Source organism: Mauremys reevesii, unplaced genomic scaffold, assembly GCF_016161935.1.
Source record: "Mauremys reevesii isolate NIE-2019 unplaced genomic scaffold, ASM1616193v1 Contig8, whole genome shotgun sequence".
NCBI classification, from domain to species: domain Eukaryota; kingdom Metazoa; phylum Chordata; order Testudines; family Geoemydidae; genus Mauremys; species Mauremys reevesii.
Window position 1 is genome coordinate 549,867 of NW_024100895.1, and position 18,927 is coordinate 568,793.

Below are 18,927 nucleotides of genomic sequence, written 5' to 3' on the forward strand. Positions count from 1 at the left end.
GCGAACCCGGTGCCGGACCCGCCTCTCTCCGCCTCCGCCCCCCAGTTCGCGGCCCCTCGCCCGGGCCGGGAGTTGCGGGCGGCGCGGGGCCAGGAATTGCCCCCGGCGCCTGGGATCCGCTAGCCCCGGAGCAGCCGCATCCAGACCCCGGCCCGCACCGGGGAAAGCGGGAGACCCGAAGCGGAGTGGAACTGGATCGGCAGGACAGGTTCTGCGGTCACTCCGGCGCGGCTCTGAGCGCAGTGACCCGAGCGGCCGCCAGAGGGCGCCCCCGGCGGGGACCGGCCGCTGCTGGGCCTAGGGGACTTAGACACTCGCTGCTGAGCGCGGCAGGGACCGGCCACAGCCAGGCCTAGGAGATTTGGACACTCGCTGCTGAGCGCTGCAGGGCCCGGCCCGGGCATGAAGCCGGCCATGGCCTGGCTCTCCCTGCCCCTGGCGGTGCTGCTGGATTTCCTCACCCTGCGCCTGGCCCTGCGGCTCTGCCCCCTGCTGCAGGCCTGGGACCCCCTGGCGCTGGCCTGGGGGGTGGCGCTGGCGCGGGGGGCACTGCTGAGCCTGAGCGCCCAGGCTGCCCGCGGCAGGGGGCAGGGGCTGCCCGGGGCTGCGGAGGCGCTGCTGCCCCTGGCCGCCCTGCTCAGCCTGCTGCTGCCCGGCCACGTGACCCTGCAGGCGCTGGCCCAGCCCCGGGCGCCCCCCTCGGAGCTGCTGCACGGCTGGGGGCGAGGGGACGTCTTCGGCCTGACCTACATGGCGGCGGGGCTGGCGGCCGCGCTCTGGCACCAGCTGTTCCCCGCCGGCAGGGGGGAGCCGGGGCCCTCGGCCTCGCTGGGCCGGCTGCTGGCCTGTCTGAGGCCCGACCTGCTGCGCTTCGTGGCCATGGCGGGGTTCCTGGTGCTGTCCTCGCTCGGTGAGTCGGGGGACGGGGCCGTGGCAGCAAAGGAGCAGCGGCGTAGATACGGGGGGAGCTGACGTCCTATAACTGTGCTAGATGGCGGGGGCCGGATGGCCAGAGCGGGTGTATGCGGGCAATGGACAGACGCTGGGGACGGTGGGTGGATAGGCTAGGATTAAGGGCTGGAGATACAGACTGTGGTGGGAAGGCTAGAAGGACGGACAGACGCATTAGGATCTGAGGACGGAGTCAGACAGAGGATCACAATGACACACCGGGATGATGGGCTCTAGGTCTGTGAGATACATGAGGGCACAGCTGCCACAAAGAGCCGTAAGGACGTAGCGCAGACCTGCACTCCTGTAACTGCCTTCTCGGGCTCCTGATCGTCAGCCCAGAGTGACACCACTTCTCTCTCTGCTGAGACGCTTTCCTGAGCTATAACACCCCATGGTGGGATCTGCTTGGACGGGACGTTTTGTTAAAGGTAGCAGTGTGGTGTAGTGCTCATAGCAGAGAACAGGGAGCCAGGACTCCTGGGTTCTATCTTAGCTCTGGGAGGGGTGTGGGGTGTGGTAGGTTGGAGCTGGGAGCCAGGACTCCTGGGTTCTCTCCCCAGTTCTGGGAGGGGAGTGGGGTCTGGTGGGTTAGAGCTGTGGGGCTGGGAGCCAGGAGTCCTGGGTTATCTCCCCAGCTTGTGCCACTGACTCACTGTCTGACCTTGGGTAAGTCCCATTCTCTCTCTGTGCCTCAGTTTCTTCCTACATACAACAGAAGTGACGGGAACGACCGACCCCCTGAGACGTAGAACTGAGGGTATGTCTACACTATGAAATTAGGTCGATTTAATAGAAGTCGATTTTTTAGAAATTGATTTGATACAGTCGATTGTGTGTCCCCACTAAGTGCATTAGATCGGCAGCGTGCGTCCACAGTAGCGAGGCTAGCGTCGACTTTCGGAGCGGTGCAGTGTGGGTAGCTAGCCCACAGTGCCCGCAGTCTCCGCCGCCCATTGGAATTCTGGGTTAAGCTCTCAATGCCTGACAGGGTAAGAACATTGTCGTGGGTGGTTGTGGGTACATGTCGTCAGGCCCCCCTACCTCTCTCTCTCCGTGAAAGCAACGGCAAACAATCGTTTCTTGCCTTTTTTCCTGGGTTACCCGTGCAGACGACATACCACGGCAAGCATGAAGCCCGCTCAGCTCACCGTTACCGTACATCTCCTGGGTGCTGCTGGCAGACACAGTACTGCATTGCTACACAGCAGCATCCCCTTGCCTTGCCTTGCCTTGCCTTGCGGACGGAAGACGGTGCAATACGACTGCTAACTGTCGTCGTCGTTCCACGGGTGCTCCTGGCCGAGCTCGGTGAGGTCGGTTGGGGCGCCTGGACAAAAATGGGAATGACTCCAGGTCATTCTCTTCTTTAAGTTTTGTCTCATGGAGATTCAGTCCTGCTTGGAATATCATGCCAGCTGAAGGCTTCTGCCTCAGGCTGCTCTCCCAGCCGGCAGCACTGTGCGGTCGCTCCTACCCCAGTCTACCCCCTGGTCCCATGGCTCATGAAGCCTGGACAGTAGTAAGGAGCAGTTCAACTAGAGGCTGAACAAGTGCAGAATGGTGGTAGAATGTGCCTTTGGACGTTTGAAAGAGCTCTGGCGCAGTGTACTGACTTGGTTAGACCTCAGCGAAACCAATATTCCCGTTGTTACTGCTGCTTGCTGTGTGCACCGCAATATCTGTGCGAGTAACGGGGAGACGTTTATGGCGGGGTGGGAAGTTGAGGCAAATGGCCTGGCCGCTGAGTACGCGCAGCCAGACACCAGGGCGGTTAGAAGAGCACAGCAGGGTGTGCTGCGCATCAGAGAAGCTTTGAAAACCAGTTTCATGACTGGCCAGGCTACGGTGTGAAAGTTCTGTTTGTTTCTCCTTGATGAAAACCCGCCCCCTTGGTTCACTCTACTTCCCTGTAAGCCAACCGCCCTCCCCTCCCCCCCTTTGATCTCCACTTGCAGAAGCAATAAAGTCAGTGTTGTTTCAAATTCTGGCACTCCATGGTGACCTGTGCTGATGAGCTCTGCACGGTCACCTCTGAGCTCGCCACGCTGGCCAAACAGAAAATGAAATTCAAAAGTTCGCAGGGCTTTTCCTGTCCACCTGGCCAGTGCATCTGAGTTGAGAGCACTGTCCAGAGCGGACACAATGGAGCACCCTGGGATAGCACCCGGAGGCCAATACCATCGAATTGCGTCCACACTACCCCAAATTCAACCCAGCAGGGTCCATTTCAGCGCTGATCCCCTCGTCGGGGAGGAGTACAGAAATCGATTTTAAGAGCCCTTTAAGTCGACAAAAATGGCTTCGTCGTGTGGAAGGGTGCAGGGTTAAATCGATCTAACGCTGCTAAATTCGACCTAAGCTCATAGTGTACACCAGGGTTTTGAGATGATGATACAACTAGAGACCACTCAGTCCTCCTAGGAGTTCAGGGGACCGAACTAGATGATCTCTCGAGGTTCTTTCCAGTCCTAGGATTCTGTGATTCCTCACTTGGGGCTGTCAGATGCTGTGCTGATAGGTGCAGAGTCCCTGCAGGGCTCAACCCCCCAAGGTATCAAGTTACTTCCCTAGGGTGAAGCAAGGAGGGGGCCAGGTTCAGGGGCCTGTCGCGGTACCTATATGTAGCAGGAGTGTCTTTAACTAAGAAAATGCTCTTAACGGAGGTGGGTGTGTGTGTGTGTATGATGGGGGGGGACTCCATGGTGTCAGAGGCTGTACCTGGGATTCCCCTTGTCTGCCCTGGCCCCCTGGTCTCAGCCTGGGCTGTTCTGTTGCAGGGGAGATGGCGTTCCCCTACTACTTGGGGCGCATGACCGACTGGATCATAAACGAGGACGACCCCTCAGTCTTCATCCAGGCCGTCTGGGACATGTTCCTCATCGCCGTCGGCAGGTAGGGGACGGGGTCTTCGTCAGCTGGGGGTGGGGTGGAGCGATGGTGCCTGGACCAGGACTGAACTCACAGGAGAGGGAGAGAAGCCCTGCCCAGACCACGCCAGTCATGGCACGAGAGGTGTTAGCCAGGGGGAAGCCTGGTCATCTTCCCTAGTCCAAGCCCCCTGGGGCTGGGCTGACCCCGACAGTCTATTGTCCAGGGCCGGATTGTCCCTACAGTCAGTCAGCCTGTTGCCTGCGGCATGGCCCAGTCTCGGACACTTGGCCACTTCAGCCGATGCAGAATGCAGCTACCCACCTCCTTTGGAGGAGCACACTTGGCCTGTGTCCTGTAGACTGCACTGGCTTCCCCTTTGTGGCTGCAACCAATTCAAGGTGTTGATTTTGGCCCTAAATGGTTTGGGACCTGGCTACCTGGCGGACTCCTCTCTCCTCATGTTACCCACCAGTGGAGGTCAGCTGACCCTACACTAGGACATCGTGGTGGTAGGCCCTCAACTCTGGACCTTCCCTTCCCCTTCAGCAGCCAGATCCCAAGTCTGTGAATGGCCTTCCTGGCACACTGGGATGCCAGTAGTGCGGGATTTCTGCAGGCTTTTATGTGAGGGGTGAAAGGGAGAATTTGAGTTTCATGTGGGGGGAACTGGAATCTCTTAACTGTCATCAAGCCAACTCGTCAGGCTTCTTATTTACCTTGTGTTAGTTTTGATATTGTGCTTACGGGGAAATTCACCCAGTATTTGGCTTATACAAAAATTAAGTCATCAAAACAGGGCTGAAATGGGATTTAAGTGGCGCATGGGCCTTCTGTAGGGTTTAATGTCACGCATAAAGAGGGTTTTGATTTGCACATTTTATGAGCTGAATAAAGGAATAATAATGGATTTTTGCTGCTAGGAATTCATAAGGCCCCTGTATGACAGTGATCACATTTAAAAATATATATATTTTAACTGAGTTGCTTTTACATGCCTGTCACATTCACGTGTTACAAGGTTGTAATGTGCTGTAGCCCAAGATCACATACTGAAATGTAAAGCTCCCACTCCTAAATTCTGATGGACAGAGAGACGACTCACTTTCTAAGCACAGTAGAGCTGGGTGAAAAATGTTTAGAGTTCCCCCCCTCCCCGTGGAATGTTTTGTTTTTTGCTGAAATTCAAATAGTGGTAAAAAACTGAAATATTTCCATTTGGAAATGCTGCTGCAGTGCCTCATGGGAGTTGTAGTTCAGGTGCCTGATGCTTCCATTCTCCTCTATAGATCAGTTGAACTATATCTCCCATGATGCACCACAGTGTTCCTTCTTGGAGAGGGGAAATGATGCATCATGGGAGTCCCTGGCCACCTTTCATTGTGGGAGATGTAGGGCAGCCAGGAAGCCTGTTACACAGACAATGGGGACTCGAGACAACCAAACTACAACTCCCATGGGGCACCACGGCAGCATTTCCAAATCAAAATATTTCCGTTTTCAGGCATTTTTGCTTTTTTGATGAAGAATTGAAATAGTTTCACCTTGCGTCTTTAAAAGAAAAGTGTAAAGGTAGCTTTGACCCTTCTTAATGTTAGCTTGACAATATTCGGTTCTGTTTTAATGTTGTATTTCTTGTAGTTGGATTACAAGAAAAGTGTTTGACGTGCAACTGTAACCTTGTTATAAAAATGCTGAACTTGAAGCAATTCAATATTGTGTTTCTGACACCCCTTTTGTATTATTGATACAAATGTAACCTGCCTCCAGGGAAAATTTCCTCCTGGCCCCCAGGACTCGGAGGTTGGCTCGTGCCCTGAGGCATGGGGGTTTGGATCCCTTATAAAATGTTTCATCCTCTGTAATGTAACTGTGGCTATTCCTGGTATCCATGTAAGTGTCCCATCCTCTTAGCCCCAGGGGGACCATGTGGCCTTGAGAATCAAAGTGCCCAGGAGAGTTGGGAGTGTATATGTGGCTCAGATCTCTAACAGATGTTGGGAAAATTCATACTGACGTGTCACCTCCTGGTCTCCCCCCACCTCCCCCAGTGCTGTGACCAAATTCATCTGTGACACTGTCTATAAGGAGACCATGAACCGGATCCACATGCGTATCCAGAGCCAGGTGTTCAGCTCTGTCCTGCATCAAGAGATCGCCTTCTTCCACGCCAACCGAACCGGTAACAATACTAACCCAGATCTCCTTCTGCACCCCCAGGGTCTCCCCCGTACTGCCCCCAGTCTCCCCACATCACCCTCGGATCCCCTTGTATCGCCCCTTTGTTTTGTGCACATCTTCCCACATGTTCTCCTGACCCAATTTCACCTGCCCCCCCTCTGCCCTCTCCACTCCCTTAACACCACATTTCCCTCAACCTCCCCAGCTCAACCCCTCCCCGCTGGTACCCACAACTCACAGACCCCAGCCTTCCCCCAGCCTTTGTACGAATCAATCCTCTGTTGGATGGATTGGGGTGATGAATGGAGTGATTGAGGTTGTTTCCTGGGAGCTGTTGATGGTGAACTGGAATTACTGATTGGGGTTATTGATAGGTTGGTTACACTGAGGTTGTTGGTTGGGGTTGCTAAGGGATTCACTGGAATTATTGGTCGGGTGTTATTGATGGATTAATTAGATTGAGGTTGTTGGTTGGAGTTAGTGGTGGATTGGATGGATTAAGGGCCTTGGTTGGGTTATTAATGGATTGATTGGGGTTACTAATGAGCTGATCTGGATTATTGATGGATGGATCCTCCCCATGGGATTGATCCTCCCCCTTCTCTTAGCACTGATGTGACCTCATCCTCACCTCTGTCCCCAGGGGACATCACCTCCCGAGTGACTGTGGACACTGACACTGTCAGCGAGGTGCTGAGTGAGAAGCTGAACGTGCTGATGTGGTGCGGGATGCAGGGAGTCTTCCTCTATGCCCTGATGGTGCAGGTGTCGCTGCGCCTGGTGCTTTTCACCACCGTAGGGCTGCCCATCATCCTGCTGGTGCCCAAGCTCTCTGGGAAATTCCACCAGGTACCGCCCCTCCCCCCACAGCCTGTCCCCAGCCCCCCCCCCGCCCACCGGCCCCCAGCCCCCCGCCCTGCTCAGCCCCCGGCCCGCACCCCGCGCGGCCCTCATCCTGCTGGTGCCCAAGCTCTCTGGGAAATTCCACCAGGTACCGCCTCCGCCCACAGCCTGTCCCCAGCCCCCACCCTGCAACCTGCCACCAGCCCCGCCCTGCTCAGCCCCTGCCCGCACCCGTGCTGCCCCTCATCCTGCTGGTGCCCAAGCTCTCTGGGAAATTCCACCAGGTACCGCCCCTCCGCCCCACAGCCTGGCCCCAGCCCCCGGCCCTGCAACCTGCCCCAGCCCCGCCCCTGCTCAGCCCCTGCCCGCACCCCGTGCTGCCCCTCATCCTGCTGGTGCCCACCCTCGCCGGGAAACGCCACCAGGACCCCCCCCTCCGCCCACAGCCTGCCCCCAGCCCCCCACCCTGCAACCTGCCCCCAGCCCCCATCCTGCCCCCAGCCCCGCCCCTGCTCAGCCCCTGCCCGCACCCGTGCTGCCCCTCATCCTGCTGGTGCCCAAGCTCTCTGGGAAATTCCACCAGGTACCGCCCCTCCCACAGCCTGTCCCCAGCCCCCGCCCCTGCAACCTGCCACCAGCCCCCGCCCTGCTCAGCCCCTGCCCCAACCTGCCCCCAGTGCCCCACCCCACAACCTGCCTCCAGCTCCCTGCCCCGCTCAGCCCCACCCGCACCCCCGCGCTGCCTCGTCCTGCTGGTGCCCAAGCTCTCTGGGAAATTCCACCAGGTACCGCCTCCCCACAGCCTGTCCCCAGCCCCCAACCTTCCCCAGCCCCGCCCCACAGCCTGTCCCCAGCCCCCACCCTGCAACCTGCCCCCAGACCCCAACCTGCTCAGCCCCCTGCCCCCAACCTGCCCCCAGTGCCCCACCCTGCAACCTGCCTCCAGCTCCCTGCCCCGCTTAGCCCCCCGCCTGCACCCCACGCTGCCCCTCGTCCTGCTGGTGCCCAAGCTCTCCGGGAAATCCCACCAGGTACCGCCCCTCCGCCCCACAGCCTGGCCCCACCCTGCTCAGCCCCCGACCTGCACCTGGCACTGCCCGTCATCCTGCTGGTGCTCTGGCTCTTGGGGAAGTTCCACCAGGTACCACAACCCAGGCCCCATTCTCTGCCCCCCTGAGCCAGCCAGTCCCGCCCTGGGGCCGGAGGGGAGCCGGTGCCCCCTAGAGGGGACAGGCCCCCGCCCCATTCCCCACCCCCCTCCCGAGCCAGCCAGTCCCGCCCTGGGGCCAGGTCAGAGCCGGCGCCCCCCAGAGGGGATGTGCCCCATTCCCCACCCCAGAGAACTGTGCTGGCCACTTTCTAAGCACTGTGGGCAGATTTACCCTGTGTTAGCCGGGTCCCCGCGCCCCTCTCAGCACTGTGGGTCTGTGCCAGGCATGGAGCCCGCCCGGCCTGGCTGAGTGTGGGTATCCCGTGTATTGTCCCTTTAGCATTTCACCCCCGAGTGCCTGATGTGACCTGGCTCCCGTCTCCCCCACCCCTCCCCAAGAATCTAGCTAAGCGGGTGCAGGAGTCCCTGGCCAAGGCCAACGAGGTGGCGGTGGAGACCTTCCAGGCCATGGCCACGGTGCGCAGCTTCGCCAACGAGGAGGGGGCCGCCCGGCGCTACGGGCAGCGGCTGCAGGAGACCTACCGGCTCAACCAGCAGGAGGCAGCCGCCTACGCCGCCTCCATGTGGACCAACAGCGTAAGGGGGCCTTGGGGGTGGGCCGAGGGAGGGGCCCGGGATTCACAGGGGAGGAGCAGTGCGGAGCAGCACCCTGGGGGCAGAGAGGCGGTGGGGTGGGGGGTATGTCAGAGGGAGGCTGGATCCTGGGGGCAGCATCAGGGGGTTGGGGGATGGGGACCTGGCAGCAGGAGTCAGAGAGATGCAGTATCCTGGGGAGGGGGCAGCTGTGGGGGGCAGAGAGGCTGGCATTAGGGGCCTGGGGGAGGGGAATGCAGAAGACCCCTTTGGGCTCCCCCCAGCCTGCCAGTGTCTGTCTGCTGTCCCCTCCCGGCTCATCCCCCCATTTCTCAGCACTGGCTGAAGGTGAGCCAGGCCCCCCCGCCCCAAGGCGGCCCCTAAGGGCAGGGAAGGGAGTGTGACCCAACGGCCAGCACCCCAGGACTAACCCATTAACCCCCTGTCCCCCCCAGCTGCCACAGCTGGCCCTGAAGGTGGGGATCCTGTACTACGGGGGGCGGCTGGTCGCCGCGGGGGGCATCAGCACCGGAGACCTGGTCACCTTCGTCCTCTATGCGACAAATTTCAGCACAGCCCTGGAGGTGAGTGGGGGGCTGCAGAGACTGAACAGGTACTGGGGGATGGGGGGAGGAAGGTGATGCTCAGACACAGACTGACCCCTCCCTCTGTGCCCCCCAGCTCCTGCCCCGACGCACCCCAGAGCGGGGAGCAGTCACAGAGGGACATGGGGTGCTGGTGAGGCCCAGGCCTTCCTGTCTCTACCCCCCAGGCCCTGCTCTGAGTGTGCCCCATGGTGGGTGGAGATGGGTTGGATGGGGTGTGGGGAGGGGAGCATAGACACCCTCCATCTGACCCCCTTTTCCTCCCCATGCCAGGCCTTGCTGTTGGTGTGTCCCAGTGCTGGGAGCCGGATGGGGCAGATGGAAGTGGGGAGAGGTCAGCTGGGGGTGGGGGACACACACGCAGCCCTCACACACACAGACACACACACACACACACCCCTCAACATTTTTGTCAGTGATCTGGACGTATCATAGAATCTCAGGGTGGGAAGGGACCTCAGTAGGTATCTAGTCCAACCCCCTGCTCAGAGCAGGACCAACCCAACTAAATCATCCCAGCCAGGGCTTTGTCAAGCCTGACCTTAAAAACCTCTAAGGAAGGAGATTCCACCACCTCCCTAGGGAACCCATTCCAGTGCTTCACCACCCTCCTAGTGAAAAAGTTTTTCCTAATATCCAACCTAGACGTCCCCCACTGCAACTTGAGACCATTGCTCCTTGTTCTGTCATCGGGTACCACTGAGAACAGTCTAGATCCATCCTCTGTGGAACCCCCTTTCAGGTAGGTGAAAGCAGCTATCAAATCCCCCCTCATTCTTCTCTTCTGCAGACTAAACAATCCCAGTTCCCTCAGCCTCTCCTCATAAGTCATGTGTTCCAGCCCCCTAATCATTTTTTTTGCCCTCCGCTGGACTCTTTCCAATTTTTCCACATCCTTCTTGTAGTGTGGGGCCCAAAACTGGACACAGTACTCCAGATGAGGCCTCACCAGTGCTGAATAGAGGGGAATGATCACATCCCTCGATCTGCTGGCAATGCCCCTACTTATACAGCCCAAAATGCCATTAGCCTTCTTGGCAACAAGGGCACACTGTTGACTCATATCCAGCTTCTCGTCCACTGTAACCCCTAGGTCCTTTTCTGCAGAACTGCTGCCCAGCCATTCGGTCCCTAGTCTGTAGCAGTGCATGGGATTCTTCCGTCCTCAGTGCAGGACTCTGCACTTGTCCTTGTTGAACCTCATCAGGTTTCTTTTGGCCCAATCCTCTAATTTGTCTAGGTCCCTCTGTATCCTATCCCTACCCTCCAGCGTATCAACCGCTCCTCCCAGTTTAGTGTCATCTGCAAACTTGCTAAGGGTGCAGTCCACACCATCCTCCAGATCATTAATGAAGATGTTGAACAAAACCGGCCCCAGGACCGACCCCTGCGGCACTCCACTTGAAACTGGCTGCCAACTAGACATGGAGCCGTTGATCACTACCTGTTGAGCCCGACGATCTATCCAGCTTTCTATCCACCTTATAGTCCATTCATCCAGCCCATACTCCTTTAACTTGCTGTCAAGAATACTGTGGGAGACGGTATCAAAAGCTTTGCTAAAGTCAAGATATATCATGTCCACCGCTTTCCCCTCATCCACAGAGCCGGTTATCTCCTCATAGAAGGCAATTAGGTTAGTCAGGCATGACTTGCCCTTGGTGAATCCATGCTGACTGTTCCTGATCACTTTCCTCTCCTCCAAGTGCTTCAAAATGGATTCCTTGAGGACCTGCTCCATGATTTTTCCAAGGATTGAGGTGAGGCTGACTGGCCTGTAGTTTCCCGGATTCTCCTTCTTCCCTTTTTAAAAGATGGGCACTACATTAGCCTTTTTCCAATCATCTGGGACCTCCCCTGTTCGCCATGAGTTTTCAAAGATGATGGCCAATGGCTCTGCAATCACATCAGCCAAGTCCCTCAGCGCCCTTGGATGCGTTAGATCTGGACCCATGGACTTGTGCACGTCCAGCTTTTCTAAACAGTCCTTAACCTGTTCTTTCACCACTGACAGCTGCTCATATCCTCCCCATGCTGTGCTGCCCAGTGCAGCAGTCTGGGAGCTGACCTTGTCTGCGAAGACCGAGGCAAAAAATGCATTGAGTACTTCAGCTTTTTCCACATCCTCTGTCACTAGGTTGCCTCCCCAATTCAGTGAGGGGCCCACACTTTCCCTGACCTTCTTCTTGTTGCTAACATACCTGTAGAAACCCTTGTTGTTACCCTTCACATCCCTTGATAGCTGCAACTCCAACTGTGCCTTGGCCTTCCTGATTACAGCCCTGCGTGCTCGAGCAATATGTTTATACTCCTCCCTAGTCATCTGTCCAAGTTTCCACTTCTTCTAAGCTTCCTTTTTGTGTTTAAGCTCCCCGAAGATTTTTCTGTTAAGCCAAGCTGGTCGCCTGCCATATTTGCTGTTCTTTCTGCACATCGGGATGGTTTGTTCCTGTGCCCTCAATAAGGCTTCTTTAAAATACACCAGCTCTCCTGGACTCCTTTCTCCCTCATATTAGCTTCCCCGGGGATCCTACCCCCCAGTTCCCTGAGGGAGTCAAAGGCTGCTTTTCTGAAGTCCAGGATCCGTATTCTGCTGCTCTCCTTCCTTCCTTGTGTCAGGATCCTGAACTCAACCATCTCATGGTCACTGCCTCCCAGGTTCCCATCCACTTCTACTTCCCCTACCAATTCTTCCCTGTCTGTGAGCAGCAGGTCAAGAGGAGCACGGCCCCTAGTCGGTTCCTCCAGCACTTCCTCGAGGACGTTGTCCCCAACGCTCTCCAAAAACTTCCTGGATTGTCTGTGCACTGCTGTATTGCTCTCCCAGCCGATGTCAGGGTGACTGAATTCCCCCATGAGAACCAGGACCTGTGATCTGGAAACTTCAGTTAATTGTCTGAAGAAAGCCTCGTCCACCTCCTCCTCCTGGTCGGGTGGTCTATAGCAGACGCCCACCACGACATCAGCCTTGTTGCTCTCGCCTCTTAACTTAACCCAGAGACTCTCAGGTTTTTCTCCAGTTTCATACCAGAGCTCTGAGCAGTCATACTGCTCTCTGACATACAGTGCAACTCCTCCCCCACCTTTCCTGCCCTGCCTGTCCTTCCTGAACCGTTTATACCCATCCATGACAGTGCTCCAGTCAGGTGAGTTACCTCTGTCATTCCAATCCCGGCTGATAACAGACACACCCAGACTGGGGAGTGGTGAGTACTGGTGAGGACAGGGCAGACGTACAGAGCAATATGGACCGCTTGGGAGACGAAGCCTGTTCAGAGGAAATGTGTGGTAGTGAAGGGAAGGTCGCCCGTCTGGGAACAAGGACTGCAGCCCACACCGGCAGGGTGGGGGACTGTCTGGGACAGCAGCGACTCTAAAGAGGATTCAGGGGCCATAGTGGGCAAGCAACGGACCACGAGCGCCCAGGGCCACGCTGCGACCAAACGGGCTAATGTGACCCTGGTGTGCAAAATCGGGGGTAGCCGGTAGGAGCAGGGTGAGGATTTTCCCTGTGTAGGCGGCTCTGGTGAGACACTGGAATAACACCCACAGTTCTCATGGGCACGTCCTTTAACGAGGATGTTCCAAAGGACCTTTGGGGGCTGGCAGGTTGTAGGGTGCAGAGAAGAGCCACAAAAATGACTTGGGGGCTGGAGAAAACGCCGGGCAGTGAGCGAGCTGGGGGTTGCCTGGGTGGGGATGCTCAGGAGAGGTGCCAGGAGCTCACCAAAGGGGCGACGTTCACGTGTAGCAGTTAAAGCTCATTAGCCTCTCCTGGTTCACGTGAAGGGTGATTAGCCACAGAAACCAACTCCCGTGTGAAGCGGTGGATTCACCATCTCCTGAGGGCGGGCGGCTGGGAATATTGTGGGGTGGGGGGAGCTCACCCAGCCCTGATACCCCCCTGCCCCCATTCCCAGGGGCTGCTCTCCACCTACCCCAGCGTGCAGAAGGCCGTGGGCTCCTCAGAGAAGATCTTTGAGTACATGGAGCGGACGCCCCAGATCAGCCCCCCCGGGACGCTGGCCCCCCCTGCCCTGCGCGGGCTCCTCCAGGTGCAGGACGTCTGGTTCTCCTACCCCGGCCGGGACGACGCCCCCGTGCTCAAGGTACCCGGGGGAAGGACGTGGGGGCAGGTCGTGGCTGGGATTGGGTGAGACATGGGGGGATTCACAGCCCTGATGCCCAGAGAAGGGGGGGTAATGCAGGATGGGGGGGTGTGGTTTGGATGGATCAGAACCGAGAGCGGGAAGCTCAGAGAGAACCCCCAGACTCCGGGCGAGTGTGGGTGGGTGGCCCCGGTGGCCCCGGTTTAATCCCCACCTGCTCCCTCCCCAGGGGGTGTCTCTGGAGCTGCGCCCCGGGGAGGTGACGGCGCTGGTGGGCCCGTCGGGCGCGGGGAAGACGGCGCTGGTGGCCCTGCTGGAGCGTTTCTATGAGCCCCAGCGCGGACGCCTGCTGCTGGACGGGCGGGACCTGCGGGAGTACGAGCACCATTACCTGCACAGCAAGGTACCCCTGCCACCCCACCGCTCCCCATCGCTACCTGCACAGCAAGGTACCCCTGCTGCCCCCACTGCTTCCCCATCGCTACCTGCACAGCAAGGTACCCCTGCCGCCCCCATTGCTTCCCCATCGCTACCTGCACAGCAGGGTACCCCTGCCGCCCCACTGCTCCCTCCATCGCTACCTGCACAGCAAGGTACCCCCTGCCACCCCACTGCTCCCCATCGCTACCTGCACAGCAAGGTACCCCCTGCCACCCCACTGCTCCTCCATCGCTTCCTGCACAGCAAGGTACCCCGCTGCCACCCGCCCATTGCTCCCCGACATCCCCTTCCCCATCGCTACCTGCACAGCAAGGTACCCCTGCCGCCCCACTGCTCCTCCATTGCTACCTGCACAGCAAGGTACCCCTGCCACCCCATTGCTCCCCGACATCCTCTTCCCCATCGCTACCTGCACAGCAAGGTACCCCTGCCACCCCATTGCTCCCCGACATCCTCTCCCCATCGCTACCTGCACAGCAAGGTACCCCCTGCCACCCCATTGCTCCCCGACATCCCCTTCCCCATCGCTACCTGCACAGCAAGGTACCCCTGCCGCCCCACTGCTCCCCATCGCTACCTGCACAGCAAGGTACCCCTGCCGCCCCCACTGCTCCCCATCGCTACCTGCACAGCAAGGTACCCCTGCCGCCCCATTGCTCCTCCATCGCTACCTGCACTGCAAGGTACCCCTGCCACCCCACTGCTCCCCATCGCTACCTGCACAGCAAGGTACCCCTGCCACCCCACTGCTCCCCATCGCTACCTGCACAGCAAGGTACCCCTGCCACCCCACTGCTCCCTCCATCGCTACCTGCACTGCAAGGTACCCCTGCCACCCCACCTTCCCCGGCATCCTCCCCATCCCCATCGCTACCTGCACCACAAGGTACCCTCTGAACCCCACACTGTTCCCCCCCTCGCTACCATTGCCCATCCCCAGCTTCTGGCAAACAGAGGCCAGGGACACCATCCCTGCCCAGCCTGGCTAATAGCCATGGATAGACCTGTCCTCCAGGAACTTATCTAGTTCTTTTTTGAACCCAGCACATTTTCACTGAACATTAGCAAACATTTCCCTATAGGCTACACCCCTCCCCCACAGCGATACTTGCACAGCAAGGTGAGGCACAGGCATGGACATGACCCACCCACCCCAGCATCACTCTCCATCCCCAATAGCCCCATCCCCCTTTCCCCCCCTCCACCCCCCAGCACAGGTACCTACTGGGGGCTGAGAGCGTCTGCCCGTTGCAGGGGAACGGACGTCACCAACAGCCCCTGTGGGCGCGGTGAGTGTGACGGGATCAGTCATAGAGACCCCCTTGGGACTCTCACCTGATGTGCTGAAACTACCTCGGACCCTGTTTTCCCTGCCAGCTTGGGACTCCGGGACCCTGCCTTGTTGAGCCAGACACACTAGCCTGCTGCAACACAGACCCAGGATGTGAACCATGTCCCCAAGCTGCAGGCTTGAACTGAAAACCACTCAGCAGGTTACCTGTCTCCAGCTCCCAATGGGATCCAACCCCCCAAATCAATCCCTTTTACTCTGTATAAAGTTTACACAGAGTAAACTCATAAATTGTCTGCCCTCTATAACACTGATAGAGAGATAGGCACAGCGGTTTGCCCCCTCCCCAGGTATTAATCATTTACTCTGAGTTTATTAATGAACAGAAGTGATTTTATTAAGTATAAAAAGTCGGATTTAAGTGGTTCCAAGTAATAACAGACAGAACAAAGTAAGTTACCAAGCAAAATAAAATAAAACACGCAGGTCTAAGCCTAATACATTAAGAAACCGAATACAGGTAAATCTCACCCTCAGAGAGGTTCCAATAAGCTTCTTTCACAGACTAGCCTCCTTCCTAGTCTGGGCCCGTCCTTTCCCCGGTACAGCCCTTGTTCCAGCTCAGGTGGTAACTGGGGGATTTCTCATGACTGGCAGCCCCCCTTTGTCCTGCTCCACCCCCTTTTATAGCTTTGGCACCCGGCGGGAATCCTTTGTCCCTCTCTGGGTCCCCACCCCTCCGTCTCCATGGAAAAGCGCCAGGTTTAAGATGGATTCCAGTATCATGTGACATGGTCACATGTCCTGTGAGACCTCATTCTTCATTACCCACAGGAAGGCTTGCAGGTAAATAAACCATCTACAGCCAATGTCCTGGTTACTGGGAGCCATCAAGATTCCAAAACCACCATTACTGGCCCCCACTTTGCATAGTTACAATCGGCCTCAGAGGTATAGTTCATATTCCTGGTTTCAGATCCAAGAGTGGTACATTCGTACTAACAGGATGACCACACGCTGTAGGTTATAAGATTTGTAATGATTCCTTACGAGAGACCTATTGTATGAAGCATATTCCAGTTACATATTCACAAACATATTTTCATAAAGCATATGGAGTGCAACATCACAGTGAGTCTGGCCGTTTTCAGCCTCCCGCTCGACATCCAGGGTCCCTCATTCCCCACCCCACCCTGCTGTCCCCTCCCGGTCCCACTCCATCTCCCCTCGCCCCCAGGTGGCGCTGGTGAGCCAGGGGCCGGTGCTGTTCGCCCGCTCGCTGCACGAGAACATCGCCTACGGGCTGGGGGGGCGCAGCCGCCAGGAGGTGACGGGGGCTGCCCAGCGCGCCAACGCCCGCGGCTTCATCGCCCGGCTCAGCCACGGCTACGACACAGGTACCAGTGCCCCCCTGAGACCCCTCTACCCTGCACCCCAGTACCCCCCGGGACCCCAACACCTCTGGGACCCCAACACCCCAGTCCCCCCTTGGGATGCCCTGCCCCTCTGGGACTCCTCTACCCCTCCCCCCAACACCTCCCTGGGAACCCTATACCCCTCCCCCCAGGCTCCCCCTGTTGAGCCTGGCGCTATCCCCAAGGCCCTGCCCCAGCGGCTAAGACAGGTATCAGCTCTGATCCCACCCTGCCCTGGGACTCCCCCTCCATCTGGGACACCCCCCCGTGCCCCTGAGACCACAAGACACCCCCTGATCCCTCCCCCTGGGACCCTCCCCCTGCGACTTCATAACCCCCCTGCCCTGGGGACTCCATGATTCCCTTCCCCACCCCTCTGGGACCCTGCTCTCCTGTGTCGGGGGTGGCAGAGAACCCGTGTTTCTGCTGCATAGTGTCCTAACCTCAGCTCTCCGCCCCAGATGTCGGGGAGATGGGGGGGCAGATCTCGGGGGGGCAGAGGCAGGGGGTGGCCATCGCCCGAGCCCTGCTCCGAGACCCCCGAGTGCTGATCCTGGATGACGCCACCAGCGCCCTGGACACGGCGAGTCAGCTGGGGGTGAGTGATACGTCCCCACCCCCGGTGTCTCCCTCCCCTCTTCATCTCAGCTCAGAACTATCCATGCAGCTGTTTGAGAAGCCAGTGCTAGGCTGGATTCCCATTTCCACTTGGACACTCTCCTAACTGCCCGGACCCAGCCGATCCCCCTGACATTTCATGGGCCAAATCTCAGCCCAGGGTGGAATTTCTCTGCAAAGTTTGGGGTGACCCGGACGAGGCATCTGGGAGATACAGGGATCCAACAACGACCTGTTTCCACTTGGGGAAAGTTTCCCTCCCTGGATTTAATCTGTCGGGTGTGACAGTAACTGATGCACTGGGCTGGATTATGGAGGTTCTCTAACGGGGCACCGCACACACCCTGCCCTGTACCACCCAGCCCACCTCGGCCAGCTCCCATACGTGCGATGGTTCGTAACCCGGGCGTCTGCCGTTGCAGGTGGAGAAGGAGATTTACGAGGGCGCCCGGGCCGGGCGCTCGGTGCTGCTCATTGCCCATCGCCTGAGCACCGTGGAGCGAGCCAACCGCATCCTGGTGCTGGAGGACGGGGAGATCCGGGAGCAGGGCACCCACCGGGAGCTGCTGGCGCGCCGGGGCAGCTACTGGTGCCTGGTGCAGAAACAGCTCAACGGGGACCAGGGGGCTCCAGGGATAGCGTGGAGGTTGGGGGGCTCTGATGCTGCCATGGAGCATCCCTGGGGTGGGAGTAGTTCGGGGATCCCTGGTGTGTGACGCCTCCTCTGCGGGGTGGGGGGTTCTCAGACCCCCTGCCCCTGGCACGTGGCTGCTCCGTCCCCCAGGGGGAGTTTAAACTCTGCTGAGTTAGTTCCTGATTTAGCTGATGGCTCTGAGTAGGGGACGCAGAGCTGGTGCTGAGCATGGGTTACAGGAGACCAGGCCTCAGCTGGGACCCCACCTCTCTGCAGCCTCCTGCTCCTGGGTACAAGGTCACTCGCACCCTGCTAGACCGGGGGTGGGACACACACACACACACACACACACACACACACACACACACAGAGCTGCTGTGATAGGTGTGCACCAGGGCCATACACACACACACACACACACACACACACCCCTGCTGTGATAGGTGTGCACCAGGGCCATACACACACACACACACACACCCCCCTGCTGTGATAGGTGTGCACCAGGGCCATACACACACACACACACACACACCCCTGCTGTGATAGGTGTGCACCAGGGCCATACACATACACCCCTGCTGTGATAGGTGTGCACCAGGGCCATACACACACACACACACCCCTGCTGTGATAGGTGTGCACCAGGGGCATACACACCCCCCCCCTGCTGTGATAGGTGTGCACCAGGGCCATACACACACACACACACCCCTGCTGTGATAGGTGTGCACCAGGGCCATACACACACACACACACACACACACCCCTGCTGTGATAGGTGTGCACCAGGGCCACACACACACACACACACACCCCTGCTGTGATAGGTGTGCACCAGGGCCATACACACACACACACACACACACACCCCTGCTGTGATAGGTGTGCAAGGGCCAGAGACATCCTTGCAAAGAGCAAAGGGGGACCCCCCCCCGCATTGAGGGGGTTGTGGTGGGGGAAGGGAGACCTGGAAGGGGGAAATCAAATCGTTTCTATTATTTGTTGCTTGTAATAAAATCTGTTTTTTATGCATATTTTCTGGGGGTTCTTTCCACCGCTTGGCGGAGTCCTACTCCCCCTATCTGAGTGCTGGGACCCCCATCTGGGCGCAAGGAACCCTCCAAAACTGCCCAGTTCCTGCCTCCCAGTGAGGCTCCAGGACCCCCTCCCCCGCACTGGGCACCCACCCCCCCCCCCCCCCGGGCAGTTCCTTCCCTCTAG

General features: G+C 58.3%; 1 protein-coding gene across 1 annotated transcript; it reads left to right on the forward strand.

The window, feature by feature from the left end:
• Positions 1–414: 414 nt before the first annotated feature.
• Positions 415–18,045, forward strand: LOC120394809 (antigen peptide transporter 1-like). Its single transcript, XM_039518957.1, has 11 exons — positions 415–910; positions 3,732–3,846; positions 5,874–6,004; positions 6,647–6,852; positions 8,396–8,593; positions 9,046–9,174; positions 13,116–13,304; positions 13,534–13,707; positions 16,274–16,433; positions 16,913–17,049; positions 17,492–18,045. The coding sequence occupies exons 1-11, from the start codon at positions 415–417 to the stop codon at positions 17,783–17,785; spliced, it is 2,229 nt and encodes a 742-aa protein (XP_039374891.1). The 3' UTR covers positions 17,786–18,045.
• Positions 18,046–18,927: the final 882 nt, after the last annotated feature.

Excerpts from the sequence above, each read along its gene's own strand:
- LOC120394809 (XM_039518957.1), top strand. The coding sequence starts at position 415 with ATGGCCTGGCTCTCCCTGCCCCTGGCGGTGCTGCTGGATTTCCTCACC. Across the intron at positions 9,175-13,115 it reads ATTTCAGCACAGCCCTGGAG|GGGCTGCTCTCCACCTACCC; the intron begins GTGAGTGGGGGG and ends CCCCATTCCCAG. Across the intron at positions 13,305-13,533 it reads ACGACGCCCCCGTGCTCAAG|GGGGTGTCTCTGGAGCTGCG; the intron begins GTACCCGGGGGA and ends CTCCCTCCCCAG.